We start from the raw sequence: 26403 nt of genomic DNA, 5'->3' as shown, positions 1-26403 counted from the left end.
TGAAGCATCTCTCCAGCCCCACAAAATGATTTTTAGTATATATAATTAAAAATAGTTTTTCATACAGTATATTCTGATTATGATTTTCCCTCCCCAGTTCCTCCTAGATCACTACCTCCTCAACTCCTGATCTATCCATTTCTCTACCTCTTTACCTCTCTATATACCCACCAACTCAAATCCTCTCTCTCTCTCTCTCTCTCTCTCTCTCTCTCTGCTCTGCTCTCGCTCTTGCTCTCTCCCTCCCTCTCTCTCTCCTTCTCTTCTCTCTCTCCCTCTCTCTCACTCACAAAAGAAATAGATATACCAGAATAATAACAAAAGAAAAACACACACGTACTCACCACATGAACTCACGCACACACATGCAAACACATGCATGCAGATACACACATGCACAAAATAAAACCTATAAAAACACCAAAATTGAAACCATAATATACAAGTAAATGAAAAGACAAACTAATGTAACACAAACAAACAAACAAACGAACGAACTATACGTTTTCTACAGTTACAAAGTTGACTAAAGCTAACATACTAATATTTATCTGGTTTCTGTGGTGTCTTAGTAAAAATGGCCCTCATTGGCCCATAAGAAGTGGCACTCTTAGGAGGTGTGGCCATTTGGAGGAAATGTGTCTCTCCGGGTAAACTTTGAGGTTTCAAAAGCTGGGTAACACAATTGTTGGGCACAGTAACTAGTATCCTAGTTTAGAAGCTATTCTAAGTTATAAATCCTCTGGTAGCAGATCCCAGCAGATCTGCCACCTAAACCGGGGCCTCTGCTACCTACATTGTGTCTTCCATCATCTCTCCTGTCCAAAAGGAATTCTTTTTCCTGCCTACCTCTTCCTCTCCCCAGCCTGAAAATCCTGCCTACTCCTCACTCAGTGATTGGTCCCTTGAAATCTTTATTCATTAGGGGGAGGTTCTGTCACAGGGGTCCCCAGATAGTGGGCCCTGCAATGAAATTATGTCTTCCAGTCTCATAGTTTATACAACCAACAGGGGGATCTTCAGTCTGTCTGCGCTAAAATCCTCTTTGCTATCAAGAGTGTTACTGGGGCTACAAGGATGTATCAGTGGTTAGGGGTACTGCCTGCTCTTCCAGAAGACCCAAATTCAGTTCGCAGCATTCACACAGCATTTCATAACCATCTGTAACTTCAATTAGAGAGATCCAGCACCTCTTGTGGCTTCCTCAGGTGCCAGCCCCTCACGCGGTTCACCAAAATATACAAGGTGCTCATGTGTTTTATATAACATGCATACACATAAAATAAAATCTCTGTCAACAGAGTGTTATTGCTGACTGCTTGTTCAGCATCACTATGAGATGACTGAAGCACACACAGGCATGGGACACAAATTCGGAGGAAACTTTTAGCTGCTGTATATATGAGGTTGCCTGCTCTGTATGTGTATAGATAAGGAACTCTAATTTTTACAGAGCTAATTTCATCCAAGTCTTCCATCTTGCTAGTGCATCAGGCAGTTAGAAAGGGGGGGATGTGAGAAAATTTATATTTTGTAAACAATTACATATCCTTTCTAGACCTAGTCTGTTGCTTTCCTATGAGCCAATAATAATAATAATAATAATAATAATGCAAGCAAAACTGAGAGGGCACATACAATCTGGGTCTCAAATTTGCATTGTCATTTTTCTGTGCAACACATTTCTGTGCAACACATACTACTGACTTTCAAAGTAACCAGCGTTTTGTTTTCCCATTTTCTAGGGAAAAAAGCAAGGTCCACAGTACATCCTAAGTCTAAAGATTTCTGTAAAACATTTACCAAAAACACTGCAAATACTGGCATTTTAAGGAAGAGGCACTGCTTATTCTTTGTTCTGAGGAAGCTCTCTGTGTGGATACGGAGTTATAGGTAAGGGGTTACCACAGAAGAACGTTGATTCCCTGTTCTTTCCCTCATACTAGGTGGGAAAAAATCAAACATTGTTGGTCTTAGATAAGAAGCATTGAGCTTTTTGTGGGTGACTATACAATGCAAAGGGGGAGTTTAATCAACTCAAGAAGTATATATACCTACTAATGTGTACCATGGGAAAAATCTTTTTTTTTTCATTTTGAGATTATAGTTTGTTTACAAGATTTCTCACTTTCTTCCCTCTGAAGCTGCCCTATACTCCTCTATGCTCTATTTCAAATTAATGGCCTCTTCTTTTTTTTAATTAGGTATTTATTTCATTTACATTTCCAATGCTATCCCAAAAGTCCCCCACCCGCTCCCCCACTCACTCCCCCACCCACCCACTCTCACTTCTTAGCCCTGGCATTCCCCTGTACTGAGGCAGATAAAGTTTTCACGACCAATGGGCCTCTCTTTCCACTGATGGCCCAGTAGGCCATCTTCTGTTACTTATGCAGCTAGAGACACAAGCTCTGGGGGTTACTGGGTAGTTCATATTGTTGTTCCACCTATAGGGCTGCAGATTTCTTTAGCTCCTTGGGTACTTTCTCTAGCTCCTCCATTGGGGGCCCTGTGATCCATCCAATAGCTGACTGTGAGCATCTACTTCTGTGTTTGCTAAGACCCGGCATAGTCTCACAAGAGACAGCTATATCTGGGTCCTTTCAGCAAAATCTTGCTAGTGTATGCAATGGTGTCAGCGTTTGGAGGCTGATTATGGGAAGGATACCCGGATATGGTAGTCTCTAGATGGTACATCCTTTCTTCTCAACTCCAAACGGTGTCTCTGTAACTCCTTCCATGGGTGTTTTGTTCCCAATTCTAAGAAGGGGCACAGTGTCCACACTTTGGTCTTCATTCTTCTTGAGTTTCATGTGTTTTGCAAATTGTATCTTATATCTTGGGTATTCTAAGTTTCTTGGCTAATATCCACTTATCAGTGAGTACATATTGTGTGAGTTCTTTTGTGATTGGGTTACCTCACTCAGGATGATGCCCTCCATGTCCATCCATATGCCTAGGAATTTCATAAATTCATTCTTTTTAATAGCTGAGTAGTACTCCATTGTATAAATGTACCACATTTTCTGTATCCATTCCTCTGTTGAGGGGAATCTGGGTTCTTTCCAGCTTCTGGCTATTATAAATAAGGCTGCTATGAACATAGTGGAGCATGTGTCCTTCTTACTGGTTGGAACATCTTCTGAATAGATGCCCAGGAGAGGTATTGCAGGATCCTCCGGTAGTACTATATCCAATTTTCTGTAAAACCGCCAGACTGATTTCCAGAGTGGTTGTACAAGCTTGCAATCCCACCAACAATGGAGAAGTGTTCCTCTTTCTCCACATCCTTGCCAGCATCTGCTGTCACCTGAGTTTTTGATCTTAGCCATTCTGACTGGTGTGAGGTGAAATCTCAGGGTTGTTTTGATTTGCATTTCCCTGATGATTAAGGATGTTGAACATTTATTCAGGTGCTTCTCAGCCATTCGGTATTCCTCAGGTGAGAAATCTTTGTTTAGCTCTGAACCCCATATTTTTAAGGAGTTATTTGATTTTCTGGAGTCCACCTTCTTGAGTTTTATATATATTGGACATTAGTCCCCTATCTGATTTAGGATAGGTGCCACACACTCTGGTGGAGTCAGCTTGGCAGGCGAAAGCTTGGAAGCTATCTCATGAGGAAAAAGTTTCACGGAAGCTCCCTCCTGGAGTCTGGTGAAAGCCAAGCTCTCCAGTTGGGTCAGTTTGACAAGCGGAAGCTTGGATGCTGCCCACGAGGAAAAGAGTTTCATGGAAATTCCCTCCTGGAGTCTGGCGTTCCCTCTAAACCACTCCCGCGTTAGTCTAGTGTATGGATCCACGTGCCCTCTATTAAGCATTACCCTATTATAAGTGCCTTTTAAGATTGAATTCTGACATAGCTAAAGCCTCTCCCAGTGTTCCAAGTTCCCAGATTACAGCAAGGTAGTTTAACCTGTTCAGTAACTAATTAAGCATTACAATAGACAGAGCTATTAGCTCAACAGGTCAGCAGAAAGAGCCTGGGAATCTCACTGAGATAGAAATCTTTAGTACAGGCTACATTCCATGCCAAGAGCAAGTTGATATACTCTCCTGATAAATGGAGATTCTCCAGACAAGATAAGAATTAGCAAGGCCTAGGAATTTCGGGGTCCGTGACACTACATTATTCTTGAGGCCTGTCAAGAGTTAAAAACCCCTGGTGCTATTAACACTAAAGTGTGAAATTCTTGCCTGGCACTAGGCTGATCCTAGGCAGGGCTGCTAATCTCTATTGTAAACATTTATCTAGTTCCTACAAATTCCTTTCACAGTCATTCTTTTGTACCTGGTAAATTTCAGTGTACCTTGTCTGAGGTGATTTGTAGCTCCTGGTAATTCGCTGTAATATAAAATAGTCTAACGCTTGACCTGAGATTACATTCAGATTCAACACCTCTCCTGTGTGCGTCTGTTTGTCAATTCCTATGCTTTGCCCACCTGCTCGAGAGACCCGTTCCACGCAGACACAGGGACCCAGAGGGTCTGCGACAGATAGGTAAAGATCCTTTCCCAATCTGTTGGTGGCCTTTTTGTCTTATTGACGGTGTCTTTTGCCTAACAGAAGAAGCTTTGCAATTTTATGAGGTCCCATTTGTCGATTCTCGATCTTACAGCACAGGCCATTGCTGTTCTATTCAGGAATTTTTCCCCTGTGCCCATATCTTCGAGGCTTTTCCCCACTTTCTCCTCTATAAGTTTCAGTGTCTCTGGTTTTATGTGGAGTTCCTTAATCCACTTAGATTTGACCTTAATACAAGGAGATAGGAATGGATCAATTCGCATTCTTCTACATGATAACTGCCAGTTGTGCCAGCACCATTTGTTGAAAATGCTGTCTTGCTATTCTAGCTAACATTTATTTATTCAGCACCTGTGGTACAGGGATGCTGGGCAGATGATAAATTCTTTAGCTTGCTAGCAGATAGCTCTTTCATTGGATAAATACTTAACAGGGGAGTGAAGTGCTTCATATGTGTCTGAGATTGAATATGCTGAGAAATATGAAGACAAATATAAAGTGGTTTCACTGTTAACTGAAATGATCTTTAAGAAAGGTAACTTAAAGATTTTATCTGTACTGCTCACATGATGGACTATTCTAAAATATTGATTCCCTTTTAACTCATCTTTTTATATTCTTCCATATTCTAATGCATATTTCATATTAGATGTGCATAAAATCATAATTATCAATTTCAGTCAAAGTCTGTGTGCTACTTTATTTTATATGTTTTATCCTTTTAATTTAGTACTTTTCTACTTGTACATATGCATCATGGTATGTATGCATTTTGTGTTAATAGTTCCTTAGATCACTGACAGATTGTGAGCTTATACTTAGATAATGTCATCATAGTTTAGGCACAATCATAATGTTTCCATAACAACTATTTTTTAGATTCACTTTCTCTGAATTGTTTTCCCTGGATATATTTTCAATAATATGAAAACTCAATCTGAAGATCCTAAAAACCACAATGGACTTTGTCTATTACAATGCTAAAACTTCCCATTCATTTAGCCTCTTTGGGTTTCAATCTGCACCATTAAGTGGACATTGTGCTTTTGTAGTTGTTGCCATTGCCATTGCTCATTTATTGTCTGTGTGTGTGTGTTTATATTTGTCAATCACTCTTATGTTATCCAGTTTGCAGGAATTATAGCACTGTATATGATTTTGTATCAAAATTTACTTCAATTTTTGTGAAAGACTCTCAAAAAGTGCTTCTAAAGAAAAAGTCGGACTGCCTATAGGAATATTAGATTCCCACTATTTTTATATTCTCCTAGCCAGGCGTGGTGGTGCACACCTTTAGTCCCAGCACTTGGGAGGCAGAGGCAGGAGGATTTCTGAGTTCGAAGCCAGCCTGGTCTACAAAGTGAGTTCCAGGACAGCCAGGCTATACAGAGAAACCCTGTCTCAAAAAACCAAAAAAGAAAAAAAGAAAAAAAAGATATTCTCCAGGACATTAGAGTAAATATCAGGAGACATTTTGTTTCTCATACTGAGAGAAAAAAATGTTGCTATTGTCATCTATTAGAGACCACAGAATCTTCTATATGGTCAGCGATATACAAGATTGACTCCAAAAACCAAATAATTATCTTGGACAAAATGTAAGAGAATTCAATTGTGTATCTCTGCTCTAGACTTACCTAGAAATAGAAAGAAAAGGCACATATTAACAATACCAGGAAGGAGGTATGGAATACTACACAGAGAATACAGACAACAGGGGAATGATAAGAAAATAGCTTTAACAATTTATGCCATAACTTCAAGAACTTGGATAGCATTATGCATTCTCCTTGAGACTCAGTAACTACAATTTATCAAATAAAAGAACAATCGGTGAACTTAAAATTTTAAGATTTAAAATTATCCTCTTAAGGGAACACAAAGAAAATGGAACAGAGAGATTTCACAATGATTGCAAGGCAAAGTGTGGTAGTACACTCCTTACCTCAGAGTCACAAGCACACAAGAACAGTTTAAGAAGGGAGTTTTGAATCTCATGATAAACTCCCCAGCACAGCAGAGAAAACATCACTTAAGTGACAACACCATCTACTTCGTGAGGAAAAACTTTCCCACCTACACATCAGTCAGGGGTTGATATCTAGTATAAAGAACTGCAAAATTTAAACACCCAAAACTCAAATCATCCAAATCAGTAGGGAGCTAATGAGCCACATAGGCAGATCTGAGAAGTACAAATGGCCTATATATTTTTAAAAGTAGTCAGTACCTAAGGAAAGGCAAAGTAAAATTGCTCTGACAGTCTATTTTACCCAGTCAGAATGGGCCCTCATCAAGAAAATAAATGGTAGCATGTGTTAGAGCTGGAACCTATGCACCGCTGTTGGAGATGTAAACTGGTGAAATTACTGTAGAAGTCAGGGTGAAGGTGCCTCAAAAAAAATAAATAAAAATAAAACTATTGTATTGAGTAGTTACATCATTCTTGCTTAAGTAAGAATTCACATCAACAGACCACAGAGGTACTTGCACATCCCTGTTATTTTTTTTTATTGGTCATTTTACTTATTTACATTTCAAATGTTACCCACCTTCCTGGTTTCCCCTCCACAAACCTTCTATGCAGTCCTCCTCCCCCCTGCTTCTGTGAGGGTGCTCCCCTATCCATCTACCCGCTCCGGCCTGACGGCCCTAGCGTTCCCCTACCTTAGGGCATTGAGCCTTCACAGGACCAAGGGCCTCCCCTCCCACTGATACCAGATAAGTCCATCCTCTGCTACTTACGCAGCTGGAGCTATGGGCACCCGCATGTGTACTCTTTGGTTGGTGGTTTAGTCCCTGTGAGCTCTGGGGAGGGGGGAAGAAGGTTGGTTGATATTGTTGTTCTTCCTGTGGGGTTGCAAACTCCTTCAGTCTCCTGTACGCAAGTACTCCTTAGCATCAGCAATAGTGTCTGGGTTTGGTGTCTGCAGATGTGATGAATCCCTAGATAGGGTAGTCTCTGGGTGGCCTTTCCTTCAGTCTCTGCTCCACTCTTTGTCCCTGCATTTCCTTTAGATAGGAGCAATTCTGGGTAAATATTTTTGAGATGGGTAAGTAGCCCCATCCCTCAACCAGGGGCCATGCCTAAGCTCTGTCTATGGTCTCTGCAAGTTCTATCTCCCCTTTGTTGTATATTTCAGCTAATGTCATCTCCACTGGGTCCTGGGAGCCTCTTGCTTTCCTGGCATCTGGGACTTTCTAGAGGCTATCCCCAGTTTGCCATCTCCAACTGCTACATACCTCCTTTCAATCTGCTGACCCTCTGTACTTCTCCTCCTTCCATTTCCCCCCACACCTAATTCTGCCCCCCCTTTTTTACTCCCTCTCCTCTCTCCCTCCCAGGCCCCTCCTTCCCTCTACCTTCCATGATTGTTTTGTTTTGTTTTTTTCCTAAGTAGGACTGAAGCACACACACTTTGGTCTTCCTTCTTCTTGAGCTTCATATGAACTGTGAATTGTATCATAGGTATTCTGAACTTTTAGCCTAATATCCACTTATCAGTGAGTACATACCATGTGTGTTCTTCTGTGACTGGGCTACCTCACTTAGAATGATATTTTCAAGTTCCATTCATTTGTCTATAAATTTCATGAAGTCATTGTTTTTAATAGCCCAGTAGTACTCCATTGTGTAGATATACCACATTTTCTCTATCCATTCCTCTGTTGAGGGACATATGGGTTGTTTTCAGCTTCTGGCTATGGTAAATAAGGCTGCTTTTCACAACATACCCAAACTTATGGGACATAATGAAAGCAGTGCTAAAAGGAAAACTCATAGTTCTGAGTGCCTCCATAAAGAAACTGGAGAGAGCATAAACTAGAAGCTTAACAGCACATATGAAAGCTCTATAACAAAAAGAAAAAAATACAGCCAAGAAGAGTAGATGGCAGGAAATAATCAAACTCAAGGCTGAAATCAACCAAGTAGAAACAAAGAGAACTATACAAAGAATCAACAAAACAAGGAGCTGGTACTTTGAGAAAATCAACAAGATAGATCCTTAGCCAGACTAACCAGAGGCCACAGAGACAGTATCCAAGTTAACAAAATCAGAAATGAAAACAGAGACATAACAAGAGAAACTGAAGAAAATTTTAAAAAATTATACAAAGCCTATACTCAACAAAACTGGAAAATCTAGATAAAATGGATGATTTTCTAGACAGATACCAGATACTAAAGTTAAATCAGGATCAGATAAACTATCTAAACATTCCCATAACCCATAAAGAAATAGAAGCAGTCACTAAAAATCTCCCAACCAAAAGAAGCCCAGGACCAGATGGTTTTAATGCGGAATTCTATCAAACTTTCAAAAAAGACCTAATACCAATACTCTTCAAACTATTTCACAAAATAGAGACAGAAGGAACACTACATAATTCCTTCTATGAAGATATAGTTATGTTGATACAAAACCACACAAAGACCCAACAAAGAAAGAGAACTTCAGACCAATTTCCCTTATGAATATTGATGCAAAAATGCTCAATAAAATTCTTGCAAACTGAATCCAAGAACACATCAAAACAATCACTCATCGTGATCAAGTAGACACATCCTTGTTTATTCCTACATTATTTACAATAGATAAGGATTAGAGTCAGTATAGATGTCCTTTTTACCTTCTTCCCCTCCCTTAAGACCTCTTCCTCACTTATTGTAGTTCTCCTTCTGTGGTCATGTTCACAACACACACACACACACACACACACACACACACACACACACTGTGTGTGTGTGTAGCCCATTAACATAGAAGAGGACTAGGAAAGAGAGACAAATGCTATAAAGGAAATGATGGCGCATAGATTATGGCATCTCTGTGCTGTAAAAGCAGAGGTGGGAACATTAATAGAGGTCGGGGATAAATAAGAACAAAGTCTAATTACACACACACATACACACAAAAAAATATGGAGAGATATATGTGAAAGAATGCCATAGTAAAACCCATTACTTGTGTAGTAACAGTAATGAATGTTATATTGATAAATTGCCATGTGCTCTTTTTTCCTTTCCATAATATTTTATTCATTTTACATCTCAATTGAACCTCTTCCTCCCTTTCCTCCCAGTCCCACCCTTATAAATTCCTTCCCCCATTATGCACCCCCTTCTCAGAAAAGTGGAAGCCTGCCTTGGTTACTGACCCACCCTGGAATTTCTAGTCCCTGTAGGACTAAGCACAGCCTCTCTCACTGAGGCCCAGCAGGTAGTCCAGGTAGGGGAAGGAAATCCAATAGAAGGCAACAGAGTCAGAAATAGTCCCCACTTCACTTGTTAGGGGAACCATCTGACGACCAAGTTGCACATTTACCACAAGTGTACGGGAATCTAGGTCCAGCCCCTGTATGTTCTTTGGTTGGTGAGTCTCTGTGAGCCCCAGTGGGCCCAGGTTAGTTTACCATGTAGGTCTTCTTGTGATGTCCTTGACCCCTTCAACTTGCTCAATTATATTCTCTACTCTTACACAAGACTCCCCAAGCCTAATGTTTGGTTATGGGTCTCTGCAGCTGTTTCCATCTGCTGCTGGACAAAGCCTCTCAGGAGACAGTTATGCTAGGTTCCTGTCTGCAACCATAGCAGAGTATCAGTAGTAGTGTCAGGGTTGTCTTTCTCCCATGCATGGGTCTCAAGTAGGGACAGTCATTTGTTAGCCATTCTGTTGGTCTCTGCTCCATCTTAATCCCTACATATCTTGTAGGTAGGACAAATTTTGGGTTGAAGAGTTTTGGGTGGATTGAAGTCCCCTTCCTTTCACTGGAAGCCCTGCCTGACTACAGCTGGTGGCCACTTCAGTCTATATAACCCCCGCTGGTAGGCTTCTCAGATAAGGTCACTCCCATATGCTCACTATAGCCTCCCCTATCCCAAGTCTTCAGCTAATCCCAAGGATGCCCCCCACTGATTTCCATTCTCACTCCCAGACCTATCCCCCAACACACACTTGACTGTCATCCTCATTCAAATCCTTTACCCCACCCTCCCATTCAATTCCCTTACTCCATCCACCTCCAATGATACTTGCTCAACTATGTTCATAACAACTTTATTCATAATAGCCAGAAACTAGAAACAACCTAGGTGTCTCTCAACTGAAGATTGAGAGCTACCCTGTGGGTGCATTGAACTAATCCCATATTACATGCAGGAGCAACAAATACTCATAACTGTTAAAAGAGTCATCTCTCCAACCCCACTCCCCTAGCTTTTATTTTTTTCCTAGACAGGTTTCTCTGGGTAGCCCTAGCTGTCCTGGAACTCACTGTGCACACAAGGGTAGCCTTGAATGCAGAGGTCTTCCTACCTTTGCCTCTCAAATGCTGAGATTAAACTATGTGTCATCTGGATGTCAATAGTATTTGAAAGGATACCTCTTCCTGACCTATTACTATAATTAGCAGCTATTGTTATTTAGGTGCATTTCCACAGTGATAAATCTTTTTTTTTTTCTCTAGAAGCACTTACCTATTTTTTAAAATAATATTTAATTTATTCTTGAAATTTTACATATACATAATACATAAATACAATGTATTTATTCCCTCCTACCTTCCTCAAATTCTCTGGGGACTAATACACCTGTCACCCTCTGACTTCATGCCCTCCTTTTAAATTATTATTGCTAGACTCTTGAGTCCAATTAGTGCTGACCATGTGGGGCCATCCACTGCAGCATAGGCAGTGTCCACATAGCTCAACAAAAATTACCTTTTTTCCTCAACAGCCATCGGCTGCCAACATCTCCCCAACCAGAAACGAGCCCCAGAAGACTCTTCCTATCTGTGCTGAAATTTTAAAAAGATTTAAAACTTCTCAAATTCATAGCTGTGCTTCCAAAGACTAAAAAATAGTGTGTTCTGAGTAAATAAAACCAAAATCAAAATATAAGCATAACACCTACTAGAATCTCTATGCAGAAATTAGCAGAAAAGGGTAAAAAGAAATAACTTTTCTTCACAAAAAAAAAAATCCATGGTTGATCAGATAGAAGGCAAATTTAAAATAACCTTAAAATTAATAGCAGTAACAAGAGCTACTGGAGCTAATATTTTAAAGTACTAATTCATCACATTATATTTATGAGTGCTGATTATTTAAGAGTTAATTTATTTAAGGGTGAATTTCAAAAAAAGGGTGAATTTTATTTCAATAGATATAATAATAGAAAAATTTTAAGTCATGTAATTTATTTACAATATCATCCACAGAATGAAGTAAGTTTATACTTATAAGTTTATGAAACAAAATATAAATTTTAAAGCCCCAAATTAAAATATGTTGGAAATTTTTAATGAAGATCTGAGAAACATGCAAAGATATATTATAATATATCATGTGTTGGAATATCCAATGTTTTTCTGATATTACTTCTGACCTAAATGGGCTCACTGTTAGCTTAATATAAACTTCAGAAACATTTTAGCAAAGATTAATAAACTTACTTCAAAATAAGTTTGTATAAATTTCTAAATAACCATAGCATCTAAAATTTTGCTAGACTTGTAGTATCTGTGAAGGTGACTGTTAATTGTCAGCTTGACAGACTCTAGAGACATTGAGAGCTGGACCTCTGAACATGCCTCTAGGAGATTATCTTGACTATATTCATTGATATACAACCCATCTTAATGTGTTCAGGTGTAAGCACCAGCTTGTACCTACTGAACCAGGGTCTCTTGATATGGTTAGTGGGAATGAGTCAGGCCAGAATGAGGAGATCACAGCAAGACTGAGTCTGAGAAAAGTTTATTTCAAGCAATCAAACGTTTTATGCCTCCTCCTTTTTATATATAATAGGCTATATGGGGGTTTTCAAGCCAGACAGAGTATACAAGATTAATGTCTACTATTAAATGTTCAGCCAAGTTCTACATGCGCTGCTGCCTTTTAAGGAACTCAGAGACAAACATGTGGTCTGTATGCTTCACTGCCTGAGGGAGTGCCTAGTGAACTGATAGCACACAATGTACCCTAGAAGCCATAGGCTCAAACATCAAAAACAACACAACCATTCATGCCTCTCAAGGCAGCTAGAACAGGTCAACTCCAAGGTTCACTGCAGGCAGGACATTCCCTGGCCAAGCTTCTGGATTATATAAAATGAAAAAACTGATATGAGCCCAAGCATGCACGTCCCCATTGATTGCTTCTCACTGCAGAGGTGATCTGGCCAGCTGCTTCATATTCCTGAGACATTGACTTTTCCAACGTGATGGGCTGTAACCTGGAACTCTTAGCCAAAATAAACCCTTTCTACCTTAAGTTGCTTTTTTTATTGACAGGGAAAGGAGCTATGATACTGCCAGATTTGAGAATTCAGTGTAGAGATAGTAATCAAAAAGCATTAACCTAAGAACAACAAATATGAATGAAACCAAAGAGAAAATTGAAAACTATATTCACACATATGTTCAACTGTTTTTCAGTGACTACGGAGAATGTTTAATAAAATATTAGGGGCGTTTTATTTTTTATTTTATTTATTATTATTATTATTATTTTTTTTTTTTGGTTTTTTGAGACAGGGTTTCTCTGTATAGCCCTGGCTGTCCTGGAACTCACTTTGTAGACCAGGCTGGCCTCGAACTCAGAAATCCTCCTGCCTCTGCCTCCCGAGCTGGGATTAAAGGCATGCACCACCACGCCCGGCTGTGGCATTTTAAATAACTGCTGATTAAGCTTAATATTGCTAGGGTCTGAATGTTTATGTCTCTGTTAGAGTCATATCTTGGGAAGCATTGCCAATATGATAGAAAATAATAGTGTCTGGGGGCCCTTGCAAGGTTATTGGGTTAGTCACCTTTTTGAATGCTGTGAATGCCTTTGTAGATTAAGCTCCAGAAAGCAAGCTTACTCCTTTCATCCTGAGAAGGCAGAGCTAGAGGTAGTGTATCCATCAGATAGAAAGGAAAGTTTCACAAAACAAGACACATACCAATCCCTTTATCCTGGACTTCCCAGACCTCCTGAGAGAAATAAATTCTGAATGTTTATAAGCCTATGGATTGTGATCTCTACAGGTGGTCTATGTAAGTATCTCCCCACCCCTAACTTGTTATCATTGTTGTTCTTTTTCATCTAAGGTATCAGAAGAGATGTTCTGCTTACAGAGTTCCCAAGCACTGCAGGTTCTGGAGAATTCCCTAAGGAAGCACCTCCCTGAGTCCTTAAAGGTGAAATTAGTACATTCTCAGAGTAACTAAGGACTGCACCTTGCTAGGGCAGAGGAAGGAAGAGGTCAAGACTCGTTGGAAACTGATTGACATCATGGCATATCTCTCACCTGTGCTATTTTCTCCGAGCAGAAAGAAGACTCAATAATATCATTTGCTTAGTATTTTAAAGGAGCAGAGTGCTGCTCTCCACTGTCTAAAACATGTCACTGTTCACTTCCAATGGATGTTTTACAATTTTGTGAGACTCTATCACAAAATAAAAGCTCAAAAGAAAGTTGGAAATTTTATAGTTCAGTGATAGAGTATTTGCCTCGCATGTGGAAGGTCTTAGATTTAATTGCCAGTAGGGACAAGAACTTTTCTGATTGTTAACAAACAGATCACTTAGTTGGAGCCATATTAGATATCAGTAATAATGATTCTGATCTTACTTAAATTTTGCTTTCATTGTGTTCCTGACATGGCTCTAGCAGGGAAAGATTTTAAATTAAAATGTATATCATCAGATGCTTTTTCATAGCACATATTAATTCAATGAAATAAGATTTAATGTACAAGAATTTCCAGATCTCATTATATGTAACACACAACTTGTTTTGGATGTTACTGTGAACTAGGATTTGACATATCACATCTTCTCAGACGAGATGATAAAATATACATATGGCATTGAAGCCACATTTTATAAGTTGGCCTGTGGCTCACTTTATACCCCAGGTGTCCCTTACATATTCAACCTCATCATCCCTATTAGCTGAGATAACAGACCTGCATCACTAAGTCTGGCTAAATCTTAGCTTAGATGAAAAAAATTTTAAGTTAGATGATAAACAGATATCAACAGCCAGATAATGCAGATATAAGAATTACATGATATGGATATTAAAGCAGCAATCACAGAAATGCTTCAAGGAGTAATGGCCAAAACACTTGTAATGAACAGAATTTATTTTTCAAGTGGCCCAGCTTTGTAAAATTCATTGGATGCATCAAAAGAAAGATATCTAAAATCCATGTAAAAATTCTATTAGATTCTGCAATAGGAGAGTCCATTGGTTTATTTATAAATTGTATAATTCTTTATATTTTATCTTACTAATATTTAAAAGATATTTTGTTAGAATAAGCAACTAGTCATGAGGAACCATTTGAAAGATTACATCTTTTCAACAAAATTTTCATAATTTCGTGGGAGTGATCCTTGTTCTAGTCAGAAATATTGCATTTTATAATCTTTTTGTAATGTGCTGACATTCCTATGATGTTAAAATACTTAGGTTTATGGGACTGTCTTCCACATCAATCAGGGAAACCCATTCAAGCTCAAGGCTCTGGTGGACAAATGGCCTGATTTTAATACTGTTGTCATTCGACCCCAGAAAGAGGTAAGTTGCAATATACAATAAATATGCCTGTACCTACATTTGTTGAATTCCTAGAATGTGTCTGGCAATGTGGTAGTATGGTACTATGGTTGATGCCTACTACCATCCTGAGAAAGAGAAATTAATTGTAATAATGTCAACCAATAATCTGTCTGAAGGAGAATACAGGAAAGTCTAAAGAAAAATTACAGAATGGTATGACATATAGGGAAATACACAATGATATAGTAATGACACACAGAGAAAGTTAACTACAGGTACAGATAGTACAATTTTATCTTCAACCATGATTTGTTTTGCTTGCTAACATGGTTCCTCTATTAGCACTGGCTTATTTGAACTGCAAGCAAACTTTATTCCCTTATCATTTCTTGCATCTCATTTGTAGGAGTTAGAAGAAATTGATAGAAGGCCATACCAATTAAGATGATGTTGAGATGCAAAGAATAGCTTGATCTTTTGTTATAAACATTAAGGCATTTCCTGAGAGTTGGAGAGATGGCTCAGTGGTTAAGAACACTTGCTGCCCTTGTGGAGGACGAGGGTTTTGTTCCTAGCCCCCATGTGGTGACTCACAACTGTCAGTAACTCCAGTTATATGGAATCTGATGCCCTCTAGACCTGTGCAGTCATTGAACACATGTCATATGCACACATACATGTAGGTAAAGCTTTCATATCCACAAAATAAAAATGTCTTTAGAGATAAGGACATTTCTTAAGTTAGGTTTGTTTATTGTAACAAGTGAGCTCTTAGCTCCATTGTCAACTGTTATCCCAGAGTGAAACATGCCTCCTGTCTTTAAAAGTCACAGACTTGAGATAATCCAATTGATTCTCCCTATATGTCAACTTTTCGTTGTAATATTGACTTTCTACTGAGGCATTGCACTGCCTTTACATCAGTCCCCTAAAACAAAGTCAGTAAAACAAACTAAAAGAAAGAAAGAGCTACAGGTGGTTGATGTTACAGGGAGTGAATCAGAGTTTATTCTTGATTCCAAGTGGAAAATTTTGCCAACATGAATATTGAAGATGACTTAAATATTTTATAAGGCAGAGGAGAAAAATCAATAGTTTCATCTACAGTATCATTATACAGTATACAATATTTTACTTAATATATCATTAAAATTAGAGTAATAAAAGCATTCAGATTATATCTTAATGGAGGTAATATTTCTGTGATATGCTTCTTCATATTTAAGTAGTGCCATATGGTTTTATAAACTTTTTCCACATATACATGTCTACATGTTTTTGCATATATACTCATTTATTTGCTTTACGTGGTTGTTATTTTCTTAATAATAGTAAGTTATCTTGAAGAAGTATCTAGCCTATTAGCTTTATATTTGGCTTCCTGGTTGGTTTTTTCCATTGATTTATTTGTTCCCTTTATATACTGATCATAGCCTCCACCTCTCCTCCCTCATATGACCCCTCCCCTCGCTACCATTCCCCTTCATCCTCTGAGAAGGCAGAGTTCCCCACCCCTAGCCCCCAGGTAACAACACACCCTGGTACCTCAAGTCACTGCAAGACTGGGCACAACTTTTCCCACTGAGGCCAGACAAGGCAGGCCAGTTAGGGGAACAGGATCCACAGGCAGGCAACATAGTCAGGGTAAGTTTCCCCCTCCAGTTTTTAGGGAACCTGCATGAAGACCAAGTTACACACCTGCTACATATGTGGGGGGAGACAGGGCCAGGGCCAGCTCTGGTATGCTCCTTGGTTGGTGGTTCAGTCTCTGGGAGCCCCCAAGGGTCCAGGTTAGTTGACTCTATTGGTCTTCTTGTGGAGTTTCTATGTCTCCAAGTACCTCCATCCTTCCGACAACCCTTCCAGAAAACTTTCCGAACTCAATCTAATGTTTGGCTGTGAGTCTCTACATCTGTGTTGGTCTTCTGCTAGGTAGAGCCTCACAGAGGAAAATTCTGGTAGGTTCCTGTCTGTGAACCCAGGCTGACAGATACAAATACATCCTGGGGCTTCAAGTTGAAGGAGGAAGGCAGGCTTGCAACGTGTCCCTATTCATCCTTTGAGGACAGTTTAGCACATTCCCCATTAAATTGGCAGGAGTTGCTACTGCATTCATTTATGTCCATCTCACAGAGGGCACTTGTGTATCCAGAGCAGCAGTTATAAATATAGCTGTCAACAGTGTCTTCATATGTTGTGTCATTGTGACAAGGCTTTGATGAACAATAGGCATCAAAGTCTCACAGTGTGTCCCTGTGAATCCAGTATCTGTTTAGTCATGGTAGGAGTTGTTTCCTCCATCCACAGAAAATCCTCCATGGAGACATAACTGACTGACACATTCATCAGAGTTGAGGTCACAGTGGTCTCCAATGAATCCAGGTGCATTGTCTGAGAAGTAATCCCTAAGAGTATCATGGCACAATGTAGACATGGCTGGGATCCACATTCATCAACTTCCAACTCACAATTCACACCAGAATACTCTTGAGGACAGACATATGTATATCTTCCTATCTCATTGAGGCATAAAGACTCATTCATGTAGGGATCAGAAACACATTTATCCACTTCCAAGTCACACTGCCTGCCTTGGTATCTAGACACATTGAAGCAGGAATAGCCATTGACTCTATCCTGGCACAGATTGTAGTAGGGGCTAGAAACATACTCATTGTGATCTGTCTCACAGATTGGTTCTCTGTTTGTAGACAAATATTCTGGTTCTGTGTTTGGTATAGATTTGAATCCCAGAGCATTTAGCCCAGAGCAAGTTATACTTTCTCCTAAATATCTTGCTTTTAATTTGTTATTTTGAGTCTTTTACATGAATTTGATAACACTCTGGTTTCTCTTGATTTGAGGTAATGCTCTTTAGGGTGCTTTTTTTGTTTTGTTTTGTTTTGTTTTGTTTTGTTTTGTTTTGTTTTGTTTTTTCGGCTTTTTGGTTTTTCAAGACAGGGTTTCTCTGTATAGCCCTAGCTGTCCTGGAACTCACTTTGTAGACCAGGCTGGCCTCAAACTCAGAAATCTGCCTGCCTCTGCCTCCCTAGTGCTGGGATTAAAGGCATGCGCCACCATTCCCAGCTTAGGGTGCTTTTTTTTTTAAACTTTGAATTGACTTTGCATTGTAAATCATTACAATATGAACCCACAGGAACTACTACATTTATTATTTTTAAATACCACAATGTAACTAAATGCTAATATAATAAATACCACATCACTCATAAACAATCTGGTTGATTCTTCTTTTCTAAAACAGGACATGACAGATGACCTTGACCACTACAACAACACTTATCTAGTGTATTCAAAGGATCCCAAGCACTGTCAGGAATTCCTTGGCTCATCAGAAGTTATTAACTGGAAACAACATTTGCAGATTCAAAGTAAGAAAACGGGCGTATGTGGGCTACTGTGACCTCCTGTGTACACATGATGGAAATAACTTCCTTTTGAACAAGCATCTTAACACCCCACACACATTTTTTGCAAGCCACAGACACTGAGCAAGCTGCTCTCTTTTCCTTGGCTCAGCATCTACCCCCTCCAAAAGGAACCCTTGAGTTAGAGTGTGTAACATTTACAAAGAAAAATTAATATAATTCCTTACCACCTTAAGGACTTATTTTTTAGCATGCCCATATTTTATTAGAGAACATAAATGTGGGAGAAATGTATCCCACCATTTAATTTTTGGTTTATTACATTGTCACATTGTCAAACAAACTTTTTAGTAAACAAGATTATAGCTTCTGGAGTTGTATAAAATAAAATTGAAACCTGGCTGAAGCAATTTTTAGCTGTGTGGTAAAGGGTAAGTCACCTCTGCTATGGAGATTTAAAAAGTTGAGAAAAATGATTGTGATATTATTCCAAAAACAAAACCCTTGTGTACTAAGTGAGGCATTTAAAGAAAAAACCTTATGAATATCCTACCTAATTTTATAGAATTTTAAGTCTTCTCAATATCAATTCAAAATGAAAATCATTTTACCTTACAATTGTATGGGTAGGAAATTTGGATCAAGTTCAGCTATGTTGCTCTGTTGGTCTCATCTGGGTTCACATATATGGGTTATCTGTGGGAATAGGTTTATCATGATCCAAGACTGGCACTGTGTCAACTCTTAACTACAGAGACCGAGGGAATTAGACTGGGTGACATGTAAATGTCACAGGATCAGGAACAGAATGTGACAATTAAACCGAGTGCACTCTTTGAAACATGTTTACTAAATCACATTTTTCTATGAGCCTAAGCAAATTTTACAAGTGAACAAAAGCCAATTCATGGTGAAGGGAGTCATATTGGTGTAAGAAAAAAGAACTGAGAAACTTATAGTAACAATGTAATGGGCTGAGAACAGAAATTGTCTATTCAGTTTCAGTTACTAGCTTATCTTCTTTGGTAGCTATAACTGTATGCATATGTAGACAGGCTTTGTGAACCATCCAAAACTTAAATTTAAAAAGTCATAGCAGGGATATAATCTTTAGAATATAAAACCTGTCATGATGTAACACAAGACTTGATTCTAAGTTCATATTCCCTTTAACGCCATTGAATAGCTTTTCCCAAATGTTAATATGAATAATTGTATATCACTTGCTTCCTTATTTTCCCCATCAAGGTTCACAGTCAGACCTGGGCAAAGTGATAGAAAGTCTTGGAGCCACTAACTTTGGCAAGGTCAAGCATAAGCAGTGCTTTCTCTATATGGTATGCCAAACAGCAAAGAAACTGACTCCTTCCTTGATGGATGCAAAGAACTTAGTAGTCAGCCATAACAAGTCCACGCCTCTGTAAGTGTGAACAAAGCTGTTCTGAAGGATTCATTCTCTTATTAATGACATGCTTCCTCTGTTAGATTTCCAACAGAATCATGAAAGAGTCACCCTAAAACACAGGTTAAAACCAGTACACATGTGATCTATTATTATTTTGTAGTCTAAAAGGTAAAAATCAAGATGTGAGCAGAGCTGTGCCACATCAGAATCCACAGCATAGAGTCCCTTCTAAACTGGTCCAATCTCTAATGACATCCCAAGAGTACCTTGGCTTTGGGATGCATTGCTTCACTCTCTAAAAACACTTTTACATGACCTTCTTTCTCATTTGTGTCTTTTCCTCTTTTGTTTATTGTAAGGGCAGTTATCAATGAATTTGTGACCCCACAAAATAATTGGGATGACCTTATACTGAAATCCTAAACATATCTTTAAATGTTCTTTTCTAGACAAGATTATCAACACAAAGAGCTAGTGACATGATGCAGCAGCTAAAGGTGCTTGCTGCCAAGTCTGATTACCCAAATTCAGTCTCTGGAACCTACCTGATGAAGAAGGGAACCAATTCCCAAAAGTTATTCTCTGATCTTCCCATTGGAGAAAGTCACACCCATACAAATGAATAAATAACTACAATTTAAATGTTTTAATTGCCTATATAAGTTGAATGTGGGTTGCTGTGTAAGCTGCCATGTCTTCACTACCTCTGCTAGCTCTAGTCCTGGTAACTATCTAACCAATATCCTGCAGAGTTGCTCTGTAATCACAGTGAGATTTAAATAAGGACCATGACTCTCTCCTCCTTACAGGAATCCACTGCTTCCTGCCACACCTCCAGATATTTCTGGACTCCTCACTCGGCCCTCTAAGGGGAGAGTCCCACCTACCTCTCAGACCTGACTTTTTCTCTTGTTTCTTCCCTCCAAAATGTCTAGCCTTTGTCAAAAATATGACAAGGTCATTTAAAAATATTGTCTGTCTCTTACGCATGAGTCTAAAATCAGAAGTAGAGTCATTCTGCCAAAACAAGTGTTCTAAGGTAGGTAGTCTGAAGAGGAATAGGCTAATATCATAGACTAAGAAAGGCTAAAATAACAGCATCAAAAATGTTGCCATTTCAATATTATTTCCTATGTAAAATAGGAAAAAAAAGATATTAAGAACTTGACAGATGGGATGATGTCAGGTTACTTCAAGTTAATTATTTTGATATAGATTAAAGCAGAGGGAATATCATTCATATTCTCTACCTCTTGCTTTCATCACTCACTTGCTCACTCCATCTCTGTCTCAGAAAAACCAATTAACAATATCTAATATTGGTTCGGTGACCTGAGGCATTCATGTGAATGATTTCATGTTATTTCTAGTTTTGAAGATAAACACAAAAGCTAATGTACAACAATGTTATGCCATAGCCTTATAAATATTTCTACTTGACCTTCACAAGCACAGGCCTCTAAGATTAGCTTCTCTCTATCTAAAATATCCCTCTTGTTAGCAGATCAATCTTTACACTAATTATTTACTTTGTTACCCAGATCTTCTCACAAGTTACCTCCTCAGAGTCCTGGGTAAAGCATCTCAATAAAAGTCACCTCCACAACAGCCCAGCTTTTTTTTACTCATTGCACTCCTGAGTATTGAAAATTAGTTCATTTATTCTCCAGGTTCAATATTTGGTTCATTCTCTAAGAAGAATACAAACCCTGCAGGGGCTGGGATCCTCAGTAGCTGGCACACAGTAGGTTTTAAACAAATATGTGTTCAGTCAATTCTCTGCATAAGACACCTGCATTCTAGTAAAACAATTTTGAATGCATTTCATATCATCCCCATTTATCTTCAACAAATACTGCTTAGTAGAACTGAAACCTGGCAATGGGTTTGTGATTTGAGGATGCTCAGGCACATGACCCTCTGTGTACCTGTAAGAACTCTGTTCTCTTTGTAAACTACATGGATACCTGATCAGCACCCTCATATAGAACCTACTGGAAAGTTTTGTCCTACTGTGAGATAGGAGGTCAGTATATTCTCTTGACAGAAAGAATCTGATGATGGAATAGCTTGCTCACCACATGGATGATGGAGCATATAATTAGAATTGAGATAGTGTCTTGTTCCACTTCCAGAGCTCCAGGATGACTCTCTAAGCCCCTTTGCATCATTGCATGTGTCTTCAGACATCAGGACTCAGTGACAAGGGCCATCTTCATTCTACATTGCTCTTAACTTTCTTTTGCTGATCACAATGTCTAAGGAGCACAAGATACCAAATTCTATGATTCTGTACTTTGGCTTTTCTTATCTGTATTTTTTTCCTTTTACATAAAACAAGACTGATCATATTTGAACTCTCTAACTAGAAAAGGAATGGTTACAGGCAAAGAAGAACTGGAAATATTACCTGGAAAAGTTTCACTACCTGGTAGGCACTGGATTGGAATCCCCACCACACTGGCTCATTAGTCTACAATGAAAATTGATTATTACTTTTGATCACTAGATGAGGAAATTCAAAAAATTGAAGAGTGATTAATCAGCAAACTCTCTGTCTCTCTCTCCTCTCTCTCTCTTTCTTTCACACACACACACACACACACACACACACACACACACACTATTGATATGTCTGATGGCAGAGCACAATATCTTAGATATTCTACTTTTCACCTCTTGGGACATTTAGGGGGAAATAAATAAAATTATTCACATACTATGTAATTAAAGATTGTTCTTTCTTCTTGTTCTCAATAGTAACCAGCAGTTATTCAAATTTGCCTCACTGGATGTTACACATGCTGCACTGGTGAATAGCATCTGGCATTTTGGTGGCAATGAGAAGAGCCAGAAGTTCATTGAACGCTGTATCTTTACCTTCCCCAGCTTCTGTATTATGGGGCCTGAGGGCACCCCTGTGTCCTGGACCCTGATGGACCACACTGGAGAACTGAGAATGGGAGGCACCTTGCCTAAGTACCGGGGCCAGAATCTCATTTACCATGTTGCTTCCCAGCAGATTCAGACACTAGAAAAGCTTGGCTTTCCCATGTATGCACATGTGGATAAAGCTAACTTCACTGTTCAGAGAATGGTTGGCTTGCTGGGGCACATCCTCTTGCCTTGTACCTGGAACCAGTGGAACTGTGTACCGCTATAAAGCTAGAAAGGGGTGAGAAGGGGCCTGCACTTGTAGATGGAGAAATGGCTGCAAGAACAGAGAGAAGTGAACTGTCATTAGGATGGTGTGAGTCTCTAGAGAGCAGAGGTGCATCACGCTGAGCTTCACACCCGGTTTCCTCGCCCTCACCTTGTTCATGCTCTTAACTCCATTCTTTGGCATGCAGAAGGCCACCTTCTCCTCCTCCACCCCTGTTACAGCTCCCACATTCTCAGGATTCCTCTAACACATTTGGCTAAATTGTACTCTTGTCTATTTGTTTTGCTGGCTCATTGATCCATGCCCATTAGTCAGTAGTTTGTGACCTATCCCGCACTCCCCTTGCACACAAGGCATACCTCCTCTGACTTTCTGTAGTTTTGCTTTTATGGGCTGGAGAAATAGCCCATCATCTAAAAAGATGTTTTCAAAAATGATTCTTTCTCACGCCACTCACGAGGCAGTATATTGTTAATATGTAAAAACTACCATATATGCAAACACAGATGCACAATATGTGTGGTGCAACTGTAAGAATTATTATGAAAGAGAGTAGTAAAAGTGCTTGCAGCCAAGCCTGGAAACCTGAATGTGATTCCTGGGACCCAATTGTAAAAGGAGAGCATCAACTCCATTACCTTGTCCTCTGACCACCACAGGTATGGAGCAACATTTGCACACACAAATAAATAAATGTAATCAATCTTTCAAAAGTTAAAAAAAAATCTAACTGGTGATATCTTTGTGACTAGATTTGTGTATTTTTTTCAATGAATGTTCACTTTCATTTCCCATGCCAGGAAGGAAAAAATAGCATTGTTCTAAAGGCTGAACTTCATTACTTCATTCTAATGTTTATATTTAATAAATCCATTTTTTATTTATAGAAGCTTGAGCTCTAGAAGGCAAAGAACTGTAGAGAGAAGAGAAAATAAAAGCACTAAAAAGAGGAAAAAATGGATGTCTGTTATGCAGGAGAGAGGAAAAGGGATGAGGAAGAGAGGTTAGGAAGCAGAACTCAGGTGTTGAATGGAAGGGAAGAGAGGAGAGGGGAGGAAAGGAGAAAAGGGAGGAAAAAGAGGGAGGAGAGGGGAGAAAAGGGGAAGAGAGGAGGTGGAGGAGAGGGGAGAGTGGTATTTAGGTTGTAGAGAGATCATCTCTTCTGTAGAAAGAATAAATACTGTGGTTACATTCATAGATAGCTGAGGTCAGCAGAAAGTGAGAATTTTTCAGGTGATCAGATAAAAAAGGATGAAGGACAGTCCAAAAAAGATGGTCTGGAACCCCATAGTAAGAAAAATATCAACTAACTGGACCACCCAGAGCTCCCAGGGACTAAACCACAAACCAAAAAGTGTAACTTGAGGAAGTTATGACTCTAGATACATATGTAGCAGAGGATGGCCTCATCTGTCATCAGTGGGAGGGGAGGGAGGTTTGATGCCCCATCATAAGGGAACGTTAGAGGGATGAGGTGGAAGTGGGTGGAGGAGCATCCTCACAAAGACAAAGGGGTGGGAGAGCATGGGATGGGGGGTTTGTGGAGGGGTAAGCAGAAAGGAAGATATCATTTGAAATGTAAATGAATAAAATGATTAATAAAATAAATAAAAGTTCAAAGGAAAGAAATCAAAGCAACAAAACCAACATTAACAACAACAAAACGCACCACCATGGCTTGATACAGGCTTCACCAGCTCTTTTTTTATTATTATTAAATTAATTTATGTTTTACACTCCATATTCCATTCCCTGCCCACACCCCCCATCCACCTTCCGACTGCTCCACATCCCACACCTCTTCCCCACTCCACCCCATCTCCATGTGGATGCCCCCACCCACCACCCCACCTGACCCTCTAAACTCCCTGGGGCCTCCAGTCTCTTGAGGGTTAGGTGCATTACCTCTGAATGAATACAGACCCAGAAGCCCTCTACTGTATGTGTGCTGGCTGCCTCATATCAGCGGGTGTATGCCTGTTTGGTGGTCCAGTGTTTAAGAGATCTCGGGGGTCCAGATTAATTGAGACTGCTGGTCCTCCTTCAGAATTGCCCTTCTCCTCAGCTTCTTTCAGCCTTCCCTAATTAAACAACAGTGATCAGCTGCTGTTCATTGGTTGGATGTAAATATCTGCATCTGACTCTTTCAGCTGCTTGTTGGGTCTTTTGGAGGGCAGTCATGATAGGTTTCTTTCTGTGAGCTCTCCATAGCCTCAGTAATAGTGCCAGGCCTTGGGACCTCCCCTTGAGCTAGATTTCATTTTGGGCATGTCACTGGACTTTCTTTTCCTTAGGATCCTCTCCACTTCCATCCCTGTAATTCTTTCAGATAGGATCAAAGGATCAATTATGAGTCAGTTTTGACCATGGGATGGCAACCCCATCCCTCACTTGATGCCCTGTCTTCCTGTTGGAGGTGGGCTCTATAAGTCCCTTTCCCTGCTGTCAGGCACTTTATCTAAGGTCCCTCCCTCTGATTCCTGAGAGTCTCTTACCTCCCAGGTCTCTGTTGCATTCTGGAGGATTCTCCCCACCTGTGAGGAGCGGGTGTGGCAGCAGTCCCAAGATGGCACCCAGGACTGCAGCCAAGTCTTATGACTTGCACCTGACTTCCTCATACACCTGAAAATAAGCCACATCCATCATGAGAACTGCACAGGTGCACCATGATGCAAGATCGGACCATATGACCACCGATGATTCTGGCCAATGGACTGCTGTTACATGGACTGGGCTGATGAGGCATGGTTGAGAGGATATGTAAGGGATTGCGATTGGGGGCGGGTGGTTGTTGTTTTTTCCTGGAGAGATTGATTGAGAGAGATTCATGCATTATATTGAAAGGTTCTTGAATAAACTGCTTTGAGAAGAACGTAGTGTTGTTGCTCTTTTCTGTTGATTGGAATAGGAGGTGACACCCACCAACCTCCTATTTCCTGAGGTTGCCTGTTTCCATTGTTTCTGCTGTCCCTCAGGACTTCAGTCATTTTTCCTCATCCAATACCAGATCAGGTTCCCCTCTCCCCCCACCCTATTCCACACCCCACTTGGCTTGATACAGGCTTCACCAACTCTTTTTTTTTTTTTTTTTTTTTTTTTTTTTTGGTTTTTCGAGATAACTGTATAGCCCTGGCTGTCCTGGAACTCACTTTGTAGACCAGGCTTGGCCTTCAACTCAGAAATCCGCCTGCCTCTGCCTCCTGAGTGCTGGGATTAAAGGCGTTGCGCCACCACGCCCCACAGCACCAACTCTTAAAAAAAAAAAAAAAAAAAAAAAAAAAGATGGTCTGAACTTTGCAGGCTCTGGCAAGCCAGCAGAGGGCAGCAGCAGTAACCAACAGTAACCAAGTCCTTTAGGGGTGGAT

At 39.7% G+C, this 26403-nt stretch overlaps 1 protein-coding gene across 2 annotated transcripts; it reads left to right on the top strand.

The window, feature by feature from the left end:
• Positions 1-1809: 1809 nt before the first annotated feature.
• Positions 1810-23927, top strand: LOC110285927 (glycine N-acyltransferase-like protein Keg1). 2 transcript variants are annotated; one of them, XM_021152405.2, is made up of 6 exons: positions 1810-1893; positions 13622-13711; positions 14992-15099; positions 18347-18473; positions 19719-19890; positions 22636-23927. In XM_021152405.2, the coding sequence occupies exons 2-6, from the start codon at positions 13634-13636 to the stop codon at positions 23036-23038; spliced, it is 888 nt and encodes a 295-aa protein (XP_021008064.1). In that variant the 5' UTR covers positions 1810-1893; positions 13622-13633; the 3' UTR covers positions 23039-23927. The 2 variants fall into 2 exon arrangements, with proteins under 2 accessions (XP_021008064.1, XP_085690362.1); XM_085834236.1 differs by lacking the exon at positions 1810-1893 and adding an exon at positions 4483-4501.
• The last annotated feature ends 2476 nt before the right edge of the window (positions 23928-26403 follow it).

This window comes from Mus caroli, unplaced genomic scaffold, assembly GCF_978045245.1.
Source record: "Mus caroli unplaced genomic scaffold, Mus_caroli_1 scaffold_20, whole genome shotgun sequence".
Lineage (NCBI taxonomy): Eukaryota > Metazoa > Chordata > Mammalia > Rodentia > Muridae > Mus > Mus caroli.
The sequence above is the reverse complement of the archived record's forward strand: the minus strand, read 5'-3'. Positions and strand labels throughout refer to the sequence as shown.